General features: G+C 58.1%; 1 protein-coding gene across 4 annotated transcripts in view; it reads left to right on the forward strand.

Annotated features, from left to right (window-relative positions):
- The window catches only part of TXNRD2 (thioredoxin reductase 2), a 46854-nt gene extending 27176 nt beyond the window's left edge, over positions 1-19678 (forward strand). For 2 of the 4 annotated variants that reach the window (XM_034643156.1, XM_034643155.1), the window contains exons 11-19: positions 386-560; positions 10569-10705; positions 13820-13915; positions 14228-14320; positions 15884-15955; positions 16132-16229; positions 17360-17468; positions 17996-18205; positions 19399-19678. In XM_034643156.1, coding sequence (XP_034499047.1) covers positions 386-560; positions 10569-10705; positions 13820-13915; positions 14228-14320; positions 15884-15955; positions 16132-16229; positions 17360-17468; positions 17996-18205; positions 19399-19413 — 1005 coding nt within the window. In that variant the 3' untranslated portion in view covers positions 19414-19678. Of the gene's footprint in view, positions 1-385; positions 561-10568; positions 10706-13819; positions 13916-14227; positions 14321-15883; positions 15956-16131; positions 16230-17359; positions 17469-17995; positions 18206-19398 lie in introns of those variants that run through there. The other 2 variants (XM_019801124.2, XM_019801125.2) reach the window with 2 other exon arrangements.
- The last annotated feature ends 260 nt before the right edge of the window (positions 19679-19938 follow it).

Raw genomic sequence — 19938 nt, forward strand, 5'->3', positions numbered from 1 at the left:
AGCCAGGCCAGAGCCCCCAGGGGAAGGGGGTGCTTCTCTGTCATTGCTTTTAGTGAAGACTTAGTTAATCGGCACGTAGAGAGGAGCCCAAAGGTCAAGTGCATCCTAACCCCAGGTTCTCAGATTTGGAGGTGGCATCAGATGGTGTCCCAGCTCAGCCCTCAGTTCCACAGAGTACAAGGGGGACCCAGAATTGGGGGTGGACCGAGGCCACGTAGCAGCAGAGGAGGGGCCTTGGACCTTCTCCTTTGGATGGACCTTTCTTGGGCTCCTCTAGGGCTTTTTCAAGCAGGCAGGAGACCACGTCCTTTCTTCCCACAGTCATCAGGAATGGACATTCTCACTGCCACCTGGGCCTCACAGCATGTTCTCTTGTGCTTTGCAGCAAATGTCTTCCTTGGTCACGGAATACATGGCCTCTCAAGGCACCCGGTTCCTAAGAGGCTGTACCCCCTCAAGAGTGCGGGGGCTCCCAGATGGCCAGCTCCAGGTTACCTGGGAGGACCTCACCTCTGGCAAAGAGGACATGGGCACCTTCAACACTGTCCTGTGGGCCATAGGTAAGGGTGCGCTGAGCCACACGTGAGCCACACGGAGGCCAGCAGTGTCGCCTCCCCTTGCTGCTATCTCCAGGGCTCCCCTCGTTCTGCTGGCTTTCGGTGGGGCCAGCTGTCGCAGCACACCTCTCTGGCCATCATACCAGCTTGTGGGGTTGTTTCCATCACCTCTGGTGGGTTGGTTTGAGCTCTGCAGTAGATGCCTTCCTGGCCCTTGTGGAAGTCACACTTTGCAGACTTCCAGAGATGGCATCAGTGATGGGGCAGAGGCCTTGGGCCTTCCTCAGCTGCACATGGGTTGGCTGCCAGCTCGCCCGCAAGTGATTGTGTTCTCATCCTCCTGTTCTCTGAGACCTGTGGGTCCAGCTTTTTGTGGGGGCGAAAGCCGAACGAGCATGGCTGGACAGAATTAGCCCATTGCTGACATTGCCGGACATACGCCCTCCCAAGCTGGCTCCTCCCTGCACCCCAAGGGGCAGGATGGAGAGTGGGGATGCAGTGGGGGAGATGCCTGCCCAGGGCCTGGGCCCCAGCTGGTCTGAGGGAAGGGACGTGGGCTTCGAGGAAAGGCGCCCTGGCCAGGAGCCAGGCGGGAAGAGCAGAGAGCTCACTGTGTCCATCATGAGCCTGCTTGTGGGTGGGGCTCGGCGTTGCTGTGAGTGGGGTCCAGCCGCAGAGGGCTGACGGGTTCTCGTTAGTGAGGGCACGTGGGGCCGGCTGCAGCACACCTGCTCGGACATCATGCTCACCTTGACAGCTGCATCCTCTAGGGTTGGAATTTCATTTTCCTAAGCCTCCTGCCCACTTGCATGTTAAAAATAGGAGCAATGCAGGTCTTCCTTTCTCTTGACGTTTCCATTTTGCTGGGGTCTCTGCATTGAGCCTGGTCAGTTGTCCCTCTTCTGTGAACCTGGGCTCAGAATCTGTGTAGCTGTCAGAATCATCATCCGTCTCCACGTCAGTTAATCGAACGTTTACTGAGTGCTCAGAGGGGCTGTCACGTCCGCGTTTGCCGGGACCTGGTTGGCCTGGTCCCAGCATCCCCTGTAGTGAGGCTCCCAGGAGGAACAGGGCTGCGTCACAGAGCAGTGACTTCTGAGAAGCCTCGCTGGTTTCCCTGAGTTCTCAGAACACTTGGGAATCAGGCCGTGAGATAAACTCTGGGGGAGTCGGAGCTCTTTACTTGTGTGCGGTCAACAAGAGCAGATTTAAGGAGCAAGGAAAATGCCTTGCAGTTAGTTTGTGCCTCTTGCCCTAAATTTAGTAAACGACCACAGGAGATATTCTTGTTCAAATCATGAAAGTAAACTGAAGTAGGTTTATTTTGTTGAACACTTGAAAGATTATGTAACTATTCAGATTTGGAAGCGTACATTGACATTTATCTTAAACCCATTCTAAAAGGTGAGGCAGCAAGTTTCTCCCCTCCCATCTGCACCCCCAGCCTTTTCCTTTGTCCCCTGATACCACTTCGGGGACCCCAAACACCCACATCCCTTCTCCCGCCATTGGGCAGAGGCAAAGGCCTCTGCCCATATGCCATCTGCTAAGCCTACTCTGACGGCAGCGGCTCAGAGGGCAAGGGGCTGTGCCCTCAGAAAGCCTCAAGGTCCTCCCAGCTTCCAGACAGGTCCCTGGTGGGCGACATGCAGGGCCTCTGCCGCACAGGCCTGCCCTCCCCTCTGCAGGAGTCCGTTTTATTTTCTGTATTTTCGAAAAGAGCATCCCCCAGACAGTCTGCCCGACTTGATTGATGCTGGGGGTGGAAGCTTTTCACAGTCCTTGGCCTTTGACCTTGCTTCCCGAGGCGGCGCTGCGGTGGCGGCGGTTTCTGGCACGCCTTCTGGGGCTGTCCGGGCATGTGCTGACTTCGCTGCTCGCTCCCGGGCCAGGTTTTGTAAACAATCAGGAACCGCTTCCCAGTTTAACAACTGGGAATGTTGTCTGCTGGTTTACCCCGATAAGCCTTTAACCAAGCATTATTTCTGCCTGCAGTGAAGGATGATCCGATCCAGGAGGTTAAAATAAAACACCCCCGGCGGCTGAAGGGCTGGCACTGCAAACAGCTCCTGGACCATACGTCCTGCCCCAGTAACCAGCACTCTGTGCACACGAGCTGGGCTTTGACATGTGTTAAAAACAGGAGGGAAGGATGCCCCTCACGTCCGAAGGGCACACACTAAGGGCTGCAAGGAGCTTCCACGGGGCTGAGCTTGTGCCCGGTGCCCTGGTCACAGCTGGTGAGGACAGTATGCGCAGGGATGGCGAGGTGGGCCTCGCAGTCTGCAAGCCCGGGAGGACTCGAGTCTCTTCCTCGGCCCAGCCTTGATCTCCACGTGGTGGATTAAACACATTAGCAGTTAAAGCAGTTAATTGCTGTGCAGGGGGCCGGCTCATTGTTTGTCTCTGAATCACCCACCCACACCAGGTGTCTCAGATAATAGACTGGGAACTCGCAGCGAGGAGGATTTCCTGTCTGCAGATGTGCCGATTACGGTGCTGAGTGAAGACAGTCAGCCTGCGCCGTGCCGTGCCGTGCCGCGGGCTCGAATTCACCCTGTGCAGTTAACCAGTTGTGGCCTGAATCCTCAGTCGTCGGGGGTGGGGGGAGCAGGGGCAGGACGGGGCAGCCGGGTGGACACTTGCGCGTGGAAACGCTTCTGAGCTGGAGCTCAGCTGAGGTTTAGCTTCGACTTTGTTTCAGAGTCTGGCCAGGGGCCTCTGGAGCGAAGCCCTGGGAAGGCCGGCCGCTGGAACTGTCCCGTGCCCCTCAGCGTCTCTAGCCTCTTGGAAGGTTTCCTGTCCCTCTTCGAGGAGAGGGTGGGGGCTCTGGTGCATCCTTCCCTGGGCCACAGGAGTCCTGCCCATGGTCAGAAGGCCCAGACGGCTGGTGTTCCCACCGTCCGGAGTGCCAGGAAGGGCTGTCCTGGCCCTGTCTCAGCAGGCCCCTTGGTCTGTTAGGAATCAGCCATTTCCTCTTCCTCAGACTTTGTCTTAGCAGGGAACTTGGTCTCGCCCACCTGTGTGTAAAACCCCCAGATAACTTCTGAGCCTCTAAAATGATATAAAGAGAGCCAGTAGGCACTGGGGGCCCAGCTTTCCAGCTTCCTCTTTTTTTAAAAAAAAATTTTATGTATATATTTGTGAGAGAGAGCACAGGGGGGGTGGTGGTGGGAAGAGCAGAGGGAGAGGGACAAGCCAACTCCACGCTGAGCACAGAGCCCGACACGGGGCTTGGTCCCACCACTCTGAGATCACAACCCGAGCTGAAATCAAGAGTCGGATGCTCAAGCGACTGAGCCACCCAGTGCCCCCCCCCGGCTTTCCGGCATCTAATCCGACCACCATATTGAGGACCCCACTCCAGGCACAGCCCACCTACACAGAGCATGCCCATGGACGACAGCCAGGGAGGAGGTGGCACCCGTGGAGAGAGTGATGGGGCCCACAGTGCCCAGGGAGTGGAGTACGTCTGCCCTGGGTGGGCTGCAGCCTGGGGCTCCCCCTCTACTGCAGGGACTGCTGGCTCTGGTTTACAGGAGGCCGCCTTGCTCAGCTACATTCAGCTAATGGCTTCTCCGTGCCATAGACACCCCCCTTCAAGTGCTTGTGGAATATCCACACCCCCACCCCCGCCGAGTGCCGGGCAGCAGCACTGGGAGCTGGAGGCAAAACAGAAGTGAGCCCCCGAGGCTGGGAATTCATGGGTGGGGGTCTCTGAGTCCAGCAAGAAGGATGGAGCAGGCCAGGCCCCAGTGCCTCCCGACAGCTGTGAGAGGAGTCCAGGCTCTCCATGGCTGGCGCTGGGCTGCTAGAGAGGGGCTGGCAGTCGGAGCGTGGGTGCGACCTTGTTGAGAGAAGCCCAGTCCAAGGCCACCGGGCCTGTTCTTTGGGCCTGTGTCTTGCTGTGGCTGTAGGAAATTGAGTGTGGCCGTGTTCTCCCCAGGGGGGACTTTGTAGTGACCTAACTACCTGTGACCGGTCCCACATGCAGACTCCCCGGCTCACTAAGGCCCATCTTTCTCTGCTCTCCAGGCCTGAAGGGAAGCACTGCTCTGCTTGCGAGCCTCTCCTATTCTAACACCTGTTTATTTCAGTATAAACATCAAGTTTGTAACTAGCAATGTGAAGAGAGACTCAAATCTGTGTATGCAGTGTGTTTTCTTGGAGGGGAAGAAGATGTTCACGGAGCTCTTCCTGTAGGCACCTCCCACAGGCCGAGGGAGGTGGCTGGGCCTGAGACCACGGCCTTCCCCACCACCCCGTGTGGCCCCGGATGGTGCACCATGGCTCATGAACCAGCACCGTCCACTCAGTGGCTCTCATTAGCTCCGCTCTGGCTCACCATGGCGCCAGCCCATTGCAGAGGCCGGGCAAGGGCAGCGGGAAAGCAGCACCTTGTGCTCACCAACTGGTCCTCTGCCCTCTGCTTGGGATGCCCTGAACTGCCATGAGCCAAGAGCAGTGCCAGGCCTGCGAGCTGGCTCCTGTCCGCGGCCAGGGTCACCTTGACCCACAGCCATCAGACCCAGGCCAGCCTACCTTCACACTCCTGATCTCGTTACCAAGTCAAATTCAATATTTATGGTTAGAACATGGTAGAAACCAGTTGCTTTAAAAAAAAAAAAGAAGAAGGAGAAGAAGGAGAAGGACTTGGTGAAATTGCATTTAAAGATAAATGGGTGTCGTTTGTATGCATTAATGTACACTACCTAAATTTTACAAGTGCTACTGGGAGCAGTCAACCAGCAGGAAGATTATATTGACATTTGTAATTGTTACAGCAATAATTACCACCTGCCAGGGAACGTGTTCCTTCCTGGGGGTTCCCGTGGACCAAGCTGCAGCTGGGCTTGAGCTGGAGGCTCCACCCAGTTCCAGGGCTGGCTGTGGGGGGTTAGGAGCCCATGTGAGCTTATTTTATATGTTGTCAGTGCTGCACACAGGCTTGAATAGGAAAGGCCCATGTGTTTCCAGGGCAGGGCAGGAGGTGTCATTGGGTTGACCTGGGGGGCCGTGGCAGGTGCGGGTGGTCACAGTAAGGCGCCAGCCTCAGGTCATGCTAAGGTCCTCAGGTCATGCTAAGGCTCACTTATTCATTCAGCAAATATTAAGCCCTGCCTGGGCCCCAGGGCAGCAGGACGGGTCCCCAGCCCTGCTCTTGGGGGGCTTAAGGTTGTGGCTGGGGTTCTGGGGCTCTTGTAGATGGGGCCATTTGAGAAAATAAAAGGACCCCTTTGCTGTTGTTATCCTTTTCCCTAAAGTCTCAAAGGTGACAAGAGACACATAATAAATTTTTTAAAAGATAGGCCTCAAAGGGATCTGACTAGAGGTGCCAAAGGCATGAGTTCTGCCTTCTGTGTCTGGTCCAGGGTGTCCCGCAGCCAGCCTAGGGGGTGTGGCTGGCTCTGGGGGGCCACACATGTGCCCCCCAGGAGCGGTGCCCAGGGCAGGCCCTCCATGAACCTGTGTGAAGCTGCGGGTCCTGCCTCCTGGACCCCCACCCTGGCGCTGAGCTTTAGGCTGCTTCCTTTACACTCTCTCTGCGTCTGTCTGATCAGAGCCCCTCATTCACCCTGTCATACTCCTGCTGCCACTTAAATCTTACCTCATTACACGGATTGCCCTTCACTCGTCGGAACGTGTGCTCCAGGCAGGCGTGAAATTGGAGGGAATGCCCATTTTCCTGTAACGGCGAGAAAGAGGCCCGGGAAACTGCATGTGTCCACTTGTTTGTGTCCCTGGGCCCAGCTGAGCAGGTAGGAATGACCAAAGCCACCCTCTGGGGAGTTTTTGACCTTCAGCCTTCTCCAGCCTTCTCCAGCTGGCTGGGTGAGCATGGTGGCCGGGCTGCCTCCCCCGGCCAGTAGCACCAGCTGGTGGGACCTCAGTGCCGCAAGGGGAGGGCCGGCCTGGTCCAGCTGCACCGGGAGCTCTCAGGCTGAATGCAGCTTCTTGCAGCACGTCCGGGCCCCGGGGTGTCCTGGATGCTCGGCACGGGGAGGGAGGAACTGTCTTACCTCGGTGCACCAGGGGTCACATGATCCCTTAGAGGGACTCAGGCCAGCAGACGAGGCTGAGCCTGGTGAGGCAGGCAGCTCCAAAGGCCCAACCACACATTTATTTGGACGCTGCCTCTGAGGAGGAAGTGAGAACATGTTTGCATCTAGAATCTTAACGCCCTTGTTGTTTGCAGTAAATATGATGGAGTGTCATTCACGTATCATGTGAGCAGCTCTTAGAAGGCAATTGAGTCATGGAGATATAGATAAATGAATGAGAAAAGGCAAGGAATGGGCAGTTCACAAAAGGAAATACAGCTACTAAATACATGGCCCGAAGTCCTTAGTTTTACTGGTAAATGTACTGGCAGTCAAAGAAGTGGAAATTAAAACATCGGCCGGAGGGAAGGAGCAAGCCCAAGAAGGAGCCGTCCATCCAGGCAGCCGGCCTTCCTCTGAGGACTGTCCCAAGGAACTAAACCGACACATGGACAGACTGCCATCCCCAACCCGGTGATGTCCAGGGAGCAGACATGTGGGAGCCAATCCAGGGAACCATTCAGCAGCACTTGGCAAATTCGAGCTGGGTGCCAAGGACCCAAGGCCCCAGGGAGCAAGAGATCCTGCAGGGCATGGAGCGAATGGCCTGCTGGGGGTGTGGGAAAGCACCGTGTGCGACATACAGGGTGATACACATGGGGGGGGGGCTGCCATGGAGGCGCCCGTCTTCCCCTGAATCGCCTGATGAGTCCTACCTTTGTTTTTGCATGAGAGGAAAATGGTGAGGGAGAAGACTTTGCATGTTGCCCTGAGTCTTGCTTCTGGCCATGTAAGTCTGACCTGGACTAGGCATTGTCCATGCGGCCAGAGCTGCCCTGCTGGCATGGCTTACCACTGGGTCCCCACCCGAGCACCCATGCTCTGCCTTCCTTGGGGGCTCCAGGCCTGAGCTGAGTGGGGGCCCCACACCATCCGACTGGGCCCCCAGCACCTATGCGGAGACATGACTCTGCTCTGAGCCCAAGGGAACAGAAGTTCGAAGGTCATGGAGTATGTGTCTCCCTCTTCCATGACCCTCATCCAGGTCGTCTGCTCAGTGAGGCCTGCATCCTGGCTGTGGCCCCATGCAGCTGGTGGCACCTTACCATAGCCCTAGGGCATGGCTCCACAGAATGGGGTGCCTGGGTGGAGCTGGGCCCCCCGCCAACCTCAGGCCTCCCCCACACAGGCCCTGTCAGCACAGCTTCCAAAACCCGATGCTCCCATGGCTGCCCTTTTAGGGCTATCTCTGACTGTTTGGTGCAGCCTCTCCCTTCACTATTCATTCCAAAAGCTTCGACGGAGTGCCTTCCACAAGTGGGGCATATTCTTTCTGTCTACCCCCACTGCTGTTACTCCTTTTAAATTTATCTTTATATTCTTTGAGACCTTGGATGTGGTTAGACTGACATCTAAGAGGAGTGTGGTTACCGTGGTTACCATGAGGCACAAGGAAACACTCCTGGCCTCCCAGGACCAGCCGGGCAGGAGTGCAGCGTGGCCAGCGTCAGAGCAGAGTGGTCTGCGGGCAGCCAGCTTTGTCCTTGGACGCTCCAGCCTCAGCCTGGAGTGATCGCCAGGAGGTTGTGGGCCTGGCAAGCTGCTGTGTGCCCTGCTCCCCAGAACCGTAAGTTTGGGAAGGAGCCTGAGGACTCAGCTATGAGTCCCCCGCCTGCAGGGATTCTCAGCTCACCCAGCAGACCCCCACCAGGCCTGCCCACTGGGCCCAGCTCCATCCTTGCCGAGGCACAGCACGTTCCAGTCCCTTCCTAGGTGCACGAGAGCTCCCAGGAGCCAGCTGGATCCCCTACTTGGGAATCAGGCCCGGGCCGCCACGCTGCCTCGTCCAGGCAGGACACTGGCCAGCGTCGCATGTTGCGCTCTGCAAGCTCATGCATCTCCGTTCACGTTACCAGAGCTGGTGTTGGTGCCATCAGAAGGCAGGGACCTCCAGAGCCTCACGTCGCATCGCTGGTGTCTGGTATGCTGGGTGACGGGTGTCAGCCCGCCCAGCACCTGATTCCTGCGGCCAAGCAGAGTGAAGAGGCTGGAGCCGGCTCCCCGTGAACTTGAGAAGCACGGCTTAGTTGAGTCTCTGTGTTTTGACTTCCCACTCTGGGAGAGCAGCTGGAGACTTAAGGTTTCCCTTTCATAGGACTTGGTCTTCCAGATGTTCAGCCTGGCACCACCCACCACCTGACCTCTTGTGTATCTGAGTCACCCGGAGCTGTGGGAACTGTGCCTTTGAAACTGTTCATCTTTGCCTTCAGGGCATACCGGGAGCCCCGAGGGGCTGCCACTGCCCTCCCAGGGCCCAGCAGGAAGAGCTGCCTTTGCCACCCCTGGGCTTAGTGAGGCCACATTGAGTTAGGGGAGAAAGGGACCTCTGCTGGCAGCTCAGCTGTGACAAGGCCCAGGGCTGTAGGCATGTGAAGCCTGGCAGGGAGGCTGCTGCCGCCATCCCCTGCCCCTGCCGGCCTTGGCATCCAAGAGTTGCTCGTCGGGATTAGCCAAAATGACTGCACCCAAGCATGGGTATGGTGTGTGGGTTGGCCTCTGCCTTTCTTTCCATCTCAATTCTCAGCTCTAGGGGTCTCAAAGCTGGGGATGTATGCTGGCCAGGTGCCTGCCACAGGCACATGAGAGAGGAGATAAGGGCTTGGCTTGTGGGGTGCCCAAGGCGCCCACTTGCTCAGCACCTGTGCTGGCTGCCAGAGAGGGTTTGTGGGGCCTGCCCTGAGACCCTGCGCAGGGCGTAAGTCCGTGTGTTCTCGCTCCCTGCTCTGGAGGATGTCCTGCTGCCCAATTATGGGGATGCGAGGCCACAGCCTATTCACACAGACCCAATCTGGTGGCAGGATAGATGCGTAACTCCACCGCGAAGCACCATCCTGAGTGTAAGCGGGCAGGAAGAGCACCCTGTAGGAGGGTGGGGAATGGCGGGGTCATGCAGAGAGTAGGAGGGAGGGTACCTTACCCCAGGACGGGCCACGTGGGGACTCAGGAGGCTGTCCGCTCACTTGGGGCCCAGAGGCGTGCTCCACAGACATTGAGACACACGTGCACCCCGGCCCCAGGGGAAAATGCGTGCACACGACAGGAGCCATGGCCCAGGGTGTGTATATTCCACGCCTTCCCCTCAGGGCCTGATGCCTTCGGAGGCTGCAAGGCCCTGTCGTGTTGTGTCTGCAGCTGTGGCTGCGGTGACCTTTGGTCACGCACTGAGTGGGCTGGCGCCCAAGAGCCTGGTCCCTGCAGCAGAGAAGGGTTGAGATCACCGTCCAGGGATGGGCGCACATACTCTTGGGTTGTCGCTGCTTCTAGACTTTTTCTGTGTTCAGAGCCATAGGAACTTTGTATTGAAAAAAAAAGAATGAATTTCCAATTCAAATGTGACTTTATGGGGTTTTAACTGTCTTCTTTGAATGGCACTTTAGATCTTTATTGTTAGGATATAATTGTTTTAGGATTTTACAGTGGAAATGTGGGTTGCTGTAGTCTCCCCAGCGAATTATCTTTGTATCTTTGTATCAACTGCATATCCAATTAGGCCCTCTTGTGTCAGATTATTTACAAATTACAGGGACTTTTTTTTTCCATTTTTATTTTTTGTTGTTTGAATATATAAACTATGTATATGATTTAAAAACCAAAATTGTATCACAGGATGTATTTAGAGAAGTCTTGTTCCCATCTCTGCTTCCTCCATCCCTTCTCTTCCTCTCTTTTCCTCCTCATTCTGCTTCATCTTCTTGTTGATTCTTTGTGCAAATAAAGGTGTGGGGGTGTAGCGTGCGTGCGTTGTGCATAGATGTGGGTGTGTGCGTGTGAGGCCACAGAAGGCCGGGAGCCCCTCAACGCCGTTGTGCTTCATGTCTTACCAATTCCAAGTGGGCATGCTGAGAGGTGTTCTGAATAAACCAAGGAACCTGGTTGAAGGTCTTTCAGCCTTGCTCTTTATTTCCTTCAGGTCGAATTCCAGAAACCCGAAGTCTGAATTTGGAGAAGGCTGGAGTAAACACCAACCCCAACAGTCAGAAGATCCTGGTCGATGCTCAGGAAACTACCTCCGTCCCCCACATTTATGCCATCGGAGACATAGCAGAGGTACGGCCTGCACCTGCCACCTGGCCTCACCACCCTTTCCCCCACCACAGCTGGGGCCTCAGGGACCTAACGAGGCTCACAGAGGCTCTGGGCCAAACCCCAGTACTGTTAGACTCAAGTTCTGGGAAGGATTGGGCACCAGCCTCTGCTTGCTCGAATGTTCCTCCTTTGTATGGGCGGGGGGGGGAAGGCTTAAAAACTAAAAGCACCATCAGCAAATTCCTCTTGTGAACCTCCCCATGTGTCAGCTCTGAGGAAGAGACATCTGCTTGCACACATGAGCCTTGACTTCCTCAAGGTGGGCTGGAGGTACAGAGCCCTAGAAATGTTGCTGCTGGGCAGAGCCTTGGAGCTATCCTGGCCGTGCAGCACTGGGCCTGACCTCCTCGCCTCAGTTTACCCTCTGATCTGTAGATGGGTCAGTACTCTCCCTGACTGGGCTGTCAGATGGGGACACAGCCCCACTCACCAGGCCTGCCCTTGCAAGTCTCTGGCAGAAGCCTTGCCCCGGCCTGGGAAGCATCTGGTCAGCGCCCCTCCTCTTCATGGCCCCTTCATGGCTGGTCAGTCGTGGGACCCCCACATTCCCAAAGCCTCGGGAGCAGTTGGCTGGTCCTGTGCATGTGCAGCATGGCCCAAGGAAGGTGGCTCAGGAGGGGCCATGGCCAGAGGAGGCTGAGAGATACAGCAGGCCCCTTGGTGGCCAGTCCTGCCAGCGTCATCGACACGTTAGTTTCCTGGGGCTGCCATTACAAATCACCACAAGCTGGGTGGCTTAGATCGGCAGAAATGTATTCTCTCACGTTCTGGAGGCCAGAAGTCTGTGTGGGCAGGGCTGTGCTCCCTCCAAAGCCTCTAGGGGAGGACACGTCCTCATCCGTCAGGCAGTCCAGACTTAGAGCTGCAGCACTTTGCCCGACTTCACGTGCACGTGCGTGTGTGTGTGTCTCCTTGTTTCTCTCTTCTCAGGACCCTCACTGGATTTAGGGCCCTCCCTAAGTGACCAATCCTAAATGATCTCAATTTTTTCCTTAATTATATCTGCAAAGAGCCTCATTTCCAAACAAGGTCCCATTCTGAGGTTCCAGGCAGACGTGAATTTGGGGGATGCTGTTAAACCTGCCATGACGTGTTCTGGCACCAGCCACTTTCCTGGGAGCTGTGGCCACTCCAGGAACAGACAAAAGTCTTAGCCCTCATGGTGACATTCTGGTCGGGGTCACAGATGACAAGAGAATGATTGAACTGTTTGAGGTAGATGTCAGAAGATGCTTAGTGCAGTGGTCAGGGGGACCTGAGGGAGGAGCAGAGAGAGCTTGGGGCCCAGGCAAGCTCAGCGAGGGGGCTCATGCCTACCCAAGGGTGCAAGCACTGCCCTGCCCATGCACACCCCAGAACCCACTTTGGGAAATGCCTGCGGGGAGGGGGAACCAGTATCTACGGCAAGTGGGTGCCTGGGTGGGGCATCCCACAGCTGAGGGGGTACAGGTGGCAATTGTCCCCAATGCTACAGGACCATCCCTCCCTTAGCCTCTGCTGTAGCTCATGATGGGTGGGTCTTCCAGAGAGCTTGGCACACTTGTAGAGATGGACCAGGCGGGGGGCCATGCAAGGCTGGGCCTTCCCTTTGTTCTTGAGGAGCCGGCCTACCCATCTGGCACAGGTCTGTCCTGCAGACACTTGACTCCATACAGACCTCTCCTGCTAGGACAACATGGCTCCTGCTGTGCCTGTGTAGCAGAGGGGTCACCCACTAGCTGTGGTCAATGCAGACATGTGAGCCAAGGGGCCGCCACTTGAGTCCCTCAGGCTGTCCATGAACCCAGGCTCATGAAATGGTGCATGGGGAGCAGACCAGCAAATGGAGGCAGGACCACGGGCACAGCTGCTGGAGCGTGTGGTCAAAGCTCTGGCCCCTCCTCCCACCAAGTCCGCTCTGACCATCTAGTTGACCTGCTGGTGTGGACGGAAGTGAGTGGCTTCACATGCCCGCTAGACCGGGCAGTGCTGTTGCTCCTGTGATCTCTGGTGGTGGGGACGGGGCACTCTGGTGGCCCCTTCTGTGTTCATCCTCTGTGCTGTGCCCCAAGATAACACTCGCAGTGCTGGGAGACGGTGCCACATATATCACACCAGGCTTTCTGCGCGCCCCAGGGGCTGAGCAAGGTGGAGAGCCGTCTGCAGCAGGGCTCATGCCAGCGTGGTGGACCCCCTGGTATTTCAGACTGTGTTGCCAGAGGTAGTACACACAAAGGCAACATGTATTGAAGTATTAAATCCACTCAGTTGAAAAGGGAATTCTGGGCGATCCAAAGAGTTAACACCCCAGTGGTCCGGTGTGAGGTGGGGAAGAGTCCGGCGGGCGGGCGGTCCGGCCATTGTCTGGTGACGTATTGTGTGCGGTCCGCAAGGACGTTTCCGCAGTTAGTCAGGTCCGGTGGAATGCACGGGCTGCTCTCACGAGTTTATCTCTGCGGATCTCTATTCATTTCTGGAATGTCAAACAACATCTGCATTTCCTGCTGCCGCAGAGGTGATTGGCAGCCGGTCCCAGGCCGACGCGTGTAGGAACACTGGGGGCTGTGGCACCCCCGGCTCCCAGAGCGGGACACACCCTGGGACGGAGGGGGCTCTGGCAGCACGGCATTGGATTTGGGATTTGTAATGGACTGTGACGTGCGAGCCAAGCTGCATGTCAGGAGCACATGAAATGCTTCCAGGGCCCGTTTTAGTCCGAATCCCGGCTAATGCGGCTGATTTAATAGGAGCGGGATCTCTTTCGAGCTGTCATGAGGGCGGCTCTCCAAGGTCACCAACCTGAAGAAGGGGTTCGGAGGGAAGCCACAAGCGAGTGTGGGTGGTGTGGCTGGGCTCCCTGGCAGCTCAGCTGTTCTTCCAGGGAAGGGGGCCGTAACCACAGATATCTCCCTGGAGCAGGACAGGGGGAGGCAAGAACCAGGACATCTGCCCAGGGCCCTGGTGCCCGGAGGCAAACAGCCTTTGGAGGGTTCGGACAGGGAGAAGCCTCACTAGGGAGGTATGGGCAGTGGCAGGGGTCCTGCACAGCCTCCCCCAGATGTGTCGAAGTAACCCCGGGCTCCTTCCGTGCCTCAGGGGCGGCCCGAGCTGACACCTACGGCTATAATGGCAGGAAAGCTCCTGGCGCAGCGGCTGTGCGGTCAGTCGTCAGACGTGATGGATTACGACAACGTGAGTACCCTCTGCCCTTCCGCACGCTGAGTCCAGCCTGGAGGCAGCTAAGCTCTTGCGAGGGCATGGCGGTGTGCATGCACGCACCTGTGTGCACACACACACTCTGTGTGTGTGCACCTGCACGCAAGTGAGGTTTAGCTTTACGGGTGTGGCCCCAGAACCAGGGAGGGTGCCCCCCATGTCCTGTCGCAGCCTGCCAGCCAGCACGTGCGGGGACCTGGCCTGCGCTTGTTGTTCTCTGGACCCCAGTGTGGGGATGTTCAGTGTTGGGTCACCAGGGGTGTACCTCACTTGGGACCTGCTTTCCAGGTCCCCACCACAGTCTTCACCCCGCTAGAGTATGGCTGTGTGGGGCTGTCGGAAGAGGAGGCCGTGGCTCGCCACGGAGAGGAGCATGTGGAGGTAAGTCAGGGCCCCGAGGGCGGAGGGATGTCAGGACAGAATGCCTTGTGTGGCCCTCATGCCCTGATGGCAGCCCCTCCCGGACAGAGGCCTGGCGGGCAAGTGGCAGCATTGGTGTCCCTGCTTCCCAGGGCCTGCAGTTTGGCAGGGTGGGCAGGGGGCCCAGAGTGATGGCCGAGATACAGCATGAAGGGACACGTGGGACGGGAGTGCTGGAGGACAGCCGCAGAAACCAGGGTGCCTTTGGGGTGTGGCCCCTCACAGGGGCACGTGTCTCCCTCCTCCTGGAAAGGCTTCTCCTACCCTCCAACCTTCTGCCATCGGCTTCTCCCCGCCCACCCCGCAAAGCCCTGCCACAGCCCACCTGTGCCCGGCCCTCAGGTACCCCACCTCCCTGCCACCCCTGCCTCTGTTCCTGATCCTTGATCTGTCCAGCCCTCACAGGCCCCCAACAGCCCAGACTTAGGTACTAACCCAGAGGAAGGTTCCTCTTGAGTGTGCTCAACCGGCCTGCCGTGGCCCTGGGATGGCCCCCGAGGGTACCGCGGGTGGCTCGGGCAGGTCGGGGGAAGCTGTGAAAGCTGCCAGGCTTGTGGACGCTGGACGCCTCCAGCATGGCTTCATCTTGCTACTACAGCAGTCTGCACACGGACCAGGAGAAACCAGACCCCGTGTGGCCACCAGCGCGGGCCTCGTGCCCTCTGGGAATGAGTCACTGGGTTCCAGGGCTTGCCCCTTGCCCCAGCGCCCCGGTCCCCTCCATCAACGGGCCAGGCCTGACAGGCCAGCCTTCCCCCCAGCACTTTATTTGCTATTTTTGTTTGATTCATCACAAGTACATGGGGACACATGTTCGTGGCATTCTATAATGTTGTTTTATGTTTCACAATGTTGAATGGCCAAATACCCTTTGTTTGTTTTCTTTTCAATTCTGTCTTAGTTAGAACAATATTCTCTGAAGTTCCATTAATTAATAATGGCTGTGCAGCACATGTGAGGGCCCCGCTCATTTTTTACTCAGCCGCAGCCCCGAACACGCTGTCGAGCCCTTCTTGGGTGCTGAAAGCCTTTGGCCGACAGCTCCAGTGTGGGCCAGGGGCGCCTCCCCATGCCTGCCTCCCCCTCCTTGCTCAAATGAGGGCCCAGCCAGCACCAGGGTATGCTTGGGAGGCCACATAGCCACTGGGTGGGCCGGACACCCCCTGCCAGTGCCCACAGTCACCCCATCCACTCCACAGCATCCAGCTGGTATGGACTCCTGGGGGCTGAGCCTTGGGCTCTGTGACAAGACACAGTGGGCTGCACTTTACCCAGTCTGGTGTCCACTCTGCTGCTGTGGTCCGTGGGGCCTTGGACCTGGGTGGGAGATGTTCTGTCCTGCGGACTGTGGCTCCAGCCACAGGCTGGCTTTGTGTGGGAGAGAGAGGGGTGCTAGTCATGGCAGCTCAGCCATGTCCTTACCCAGACCACAACCTGGAGGCCAAGTGGGCAGTTCTGGGTCCCCACCCCATCCCTGCAGCCCATGAGGCTGCTGACTCCAGGAATCGGTATCTTGTCACTTAGGTTTATCATGCGTATTATAAACCACTGGAGTTCACGGTGGCTGAACGGGACGCGTCCCAGTGTTACATAAAGGTAAGTGTCCGCGTGGGCCCAGGGCTGGGCCACACCAGGAGGTGAGAGGCAGGGAAAGAGCTGGCACCCAAGGGCGGGGAAGCTCCCTGCAACCACCCGTACCCCCCCACCCCGGGCTGCCCGTGCGGCCGGGGGCCCCGTCTCCTGCCAGGCTGACTGTGAGATGTGGCTTGCAGATGGTGTGCCTGCGGAAGCCCCCACAGCTGGTACTGGGCCTGCACTTCCTAGGCCCCAACGCAGGCGAAGTCACTCAAGGATTTGCTCTGGGGATCAAGTAAGTGCAGAGGAATGTCAGCGTTGAGCGCGGCTCGGGCCCGTGTGGCTCTGGGAGTTGGTGGCACTGCAGTGGGTGTCGGCTGCCGTGGTGTCGCTCTTCCGTAGCATTGTGCGTGTGTTCACCAGAGCTCCTCCTCAGACATGGCAGCTCCCCTCACATGAGAGGCAGCTTTCCTTTCCAGCCAGATGCTCCTAAGCCAGACATACCGTGTCAGTCTGTGGCCAGGCCACCTGGGGAGCAAGGGGAGAGGCCCATGTCCCTGGCCACCGGGGCTGGGTCATAGTCTGGGTCTTCTCTACTTAGAATGAGCAGGGCTGGGCCCAAACCCAGGCAGTCACGAGCAAGGTCTGCAAGAGCTGCCTCAGGGCCGGCATGTGTTTTCCAGAGCTGGATCTTGGGCATAGGCGGTGCTTTGTGGGGTCCCGGGTCCCCAGGCTTGCCTGGAGCCTTTGCTGATGGAGGCTCTGGGTGGGGGTGGGTTGTCTGGGGCAGTGGGGTGTGCGGCGGTCAGAGGCAGGGTGGTGGAAGGTGAAGTGTGGCTGAGGGAGCAGAGAAGGGCTGCACGGGCCTCCCGGAGCCCCAAGTGTGCTTGGGGCTTGGGGCTGTGGCCAAGCTCCGGTCTCAGAGGTTGGTGGAGATAGAAGTCTGAGGACAGGGCGGGAGCTCGAGGAGCAGGGCCCATACCAGGAAGACTGACGGGATCTGTGAGGGACTAGTGCAGATGCCCCAGGGGCACCCCAGGCTTCCTGGCAGGTAACAATAATAATTATAGGACAGAGCCAATAGAAGGGTAGAGAACATGAATGGGCAATTCACAGGTAAAGAAAATTAAAATAAATAGTAGAACGTTGCTGTGCCTCGTTCAGAATTTTTAATGTAATTGAAACACCAGGAAAGCATTTTGGTCAGCGAGGGTTGAAAGGTTTGATACTGTCCAGTCTGGTGTGATCATTTCCAGCATCCGCATAGTGGAGACGCTGCAGGTTTGAGCCAATCAGTGGAGTGAGGAGACCCATGTTGAGTGAGACACAGTCAGGAGGAGGGGGTGAACTGGACCCTCCCTCTGGGGGCCTTCTGTCCACAACTTGAAACACACACTCCTGTTCGTTTCGGGAACTCACGCCCAGACAGTCGGCCACGTGTGCACAGATGGAAGAAGGGCTGTGTGTTGGAGCCTTGTCTGCGGACCGTGGAAGTGCCCCATGGGGGGTCCTCGCTCACCGTGCCTCTGAGGAGGTGACTGGTGCCCTGTGGGTGGCTGCTGCCGCAGGGGCAGGGGGCGTGTGTGGCCAAAGTGCTGGGTGCTGAGCAGAAGAGCGCGGGAAGCAGGACCAGGCAGGGGACTGCGCAGGGGCAGGCTGCAGTAATCGACGTGGGCTCGGTCCCGCTGGGGCAGGTAGGGAGAGGGAGCAGGCCCACAGAGGGAGCAGCCGAAGCCGTGGGCCAAGGTGGGCCTGCACCTGGGGGGCTGGGAGCAGCGGGAAGCCAGGACGGAGCAAGTGAGGGGCGGGGGTAGGTAGGAGGTGGGCCTGCGGTGGGCCTGCTTGGCATTGGGAGTCATGTTGGACGGGTCCAGCAGAAGCGTTGCCAGGTGTGTTCCTGGCTGCTGGGTGGAGAAGAGAGGGGTAGGGGCGAGGGCTGGGGAGCTGTGAGGAATCTGACTTCCCAGGCCCTCCCCGTGGGCCATCTTCTGAGGGACGGGATGATGTGGACCTGCCACCCTGTGCTGACTCATCCCCTGAATCCCCCCCTGCCGTGTGCAGGTGTGGGGCCTCCTACGCACAGGTGATGCGGACGGTGGGCATCCACCCCACCTGCGCCGAGGAGGTGGCCAAGCTGCGTATCTCCAAGCGCTCGGGCCTGGACCCCACTGTGACGGGCTGCTGAGGGTAAGCAGCCATCCCTGCCAGGCCAGGGGCACGCGGCACTCCTGCAGCCGCCCACGGCTGGCTTCTTCGGAGGCTCAGATCCAGGTACATAGCTGGGGCGGAACCGTGGTCGGGGGTAGGGTGCCACGGTGAATAGCTCTCTCCAGGTACACGGGAGGCCACACCTGCCATGCCCCCCAGACATGGGAGCCCTGTGCCCAGGCTGCAGGGGCTGAAGACACAGTGCTGAGAAGGAGGCCATGTGAGGGGCCCCCCTACAGGGCACCCCCAGACACTGGCCTGGCTGCCATGGCTCCCCAGATGCAGGAAATGTCTTGAGGCTGGGCTCCCACCGTGGTGGCCTGTCCGGGGTGGGCGGGGGATCACCGGGTGTGGAAAGCACCCCCTGGCTGAGTTCAGTGGGCTGCTGGGTGGGAGGAGCAGGCCTCGCTCTCCGGTGTTGCTCCATGCAGAGCAGCGCCGGCTCTTTTCTCTGTCGCCCAGAAGGTGGAGACGGCGCCTTGAGCACGGCGGCCGCCCACACATCTGCTTCTGTTAGAGCTTTGCAGAGTCAGGCTGGGCGGCGGCAGGCGGAAGCCTAGGGGTCTGTTCATTGCAGCCCTCTTCTGAGGAGGAGGAAATTAGGGAGTGCCTCCCTGACTCCTGCCAGAAGGTTGCATGTGGTCAGGGCCTATACAGCTGGCCCTGTGAGAGCATTCTCCAAGCTTCAGCGGCCCAGCCTGGGGTGTCCCCCGTGGCTGTCAGCCCCTCCCGGGGTTAGGGTCCTGAGGGCTGAAGTAGCCGGTAGAGCAGTGAGCACTCCACAGGGTGCCCTCAAGCAGACCTGAGGGGCTGAATGGCAGGTGAGGGTCCCATGGATTTGGGCACAGGCCTGGGGCTTCTCTTGGGGGCACCCTGGGCACTTGCTGTACTGCAGCCCCCCAATCAAAGCTGCCCTTGATATGGACAGACAGAAGGCATCCTAGGGAAGCTCTTATCAGAATATCGCATCTAACAGAGCTGTTTTGTTAAGAGCCTGCGGTAAATTTTTGTCATTTCAAAATATTTTTTAAATTTTTTTAAATTATATTATGTTAGTCACCATATAGTACATCCCTGCAAAATATTTTTAATAGTATAGCGTTCCCTGTGATGCATCAATCTGGTGAGGGCGGGGGCTCTCTCTGGGGCACGTTTCTCATCTGTCCCCAGAGAATCCTTGTGTATGGGCACAGGGGACATGGCCAGGCAAATACAGGGATGGCGTGACTACCCCTGCTGACCCCCCATTCTTCTAGGATGCCGGAGACTGAGCCCAGGCAAGCCTCACCCCTGTCTGGACAGCCCCCGAGGTAGCCAGCATGGGCGGCCTCTGGACAGACTGCCTGCGTGCCCTGCAGGGATGGCTCCAGGGGTCGTCAGCCCCTGCACCTCTCACACCCTCCTGCCTGAGCCAGCCCCGCCAGGCCCCTGATGCCAGAAGATGACGATGTGTGCAGAAACCCACCCTGTGGGCTGCCCACCTCCGAGCCCCCCCCTGGCGTTCCTGGAGTGTAAATAAACAGGGTGTCTTCCTGACGTGTGCCCCCGCCTGTGCTGTCCCCCAGGCGCCCCCAGATGGCCCGGGTTGGGGTGGGGCCTGGCCGCCGAGCCTGTCACACACAGTCCATTCCCCCTCCCTTCACGGTTGTCAGGGAACTGCTCTCAAGCTGTCGGCATGCCCCACGACCCCGCAGCCACACCTCGGAAGACCCTGACCCTCTCTTCCAGGCACGGGGAGCAGAGCCGCCCCTCCCAGGACCCTCTACCGGGTCTGTCTGCGCCTCACAGCGGGGCGG

Source organism: Ailuropoda melanoleuca, chromosome 14 (genome assembly GCF_002007445.2).
Source record: "Ailuropoda melanoleuca isolate Jingjing chromosome 14, ASM200744v2, whole genome shotgun sequence".
Taxonomy (NCBI): Eukaryota; Metazoa; Chordata; class Mammalia; order Carnivora; family Ursidae; genus Ailuropoda; species Ailuropoda melanoleuca.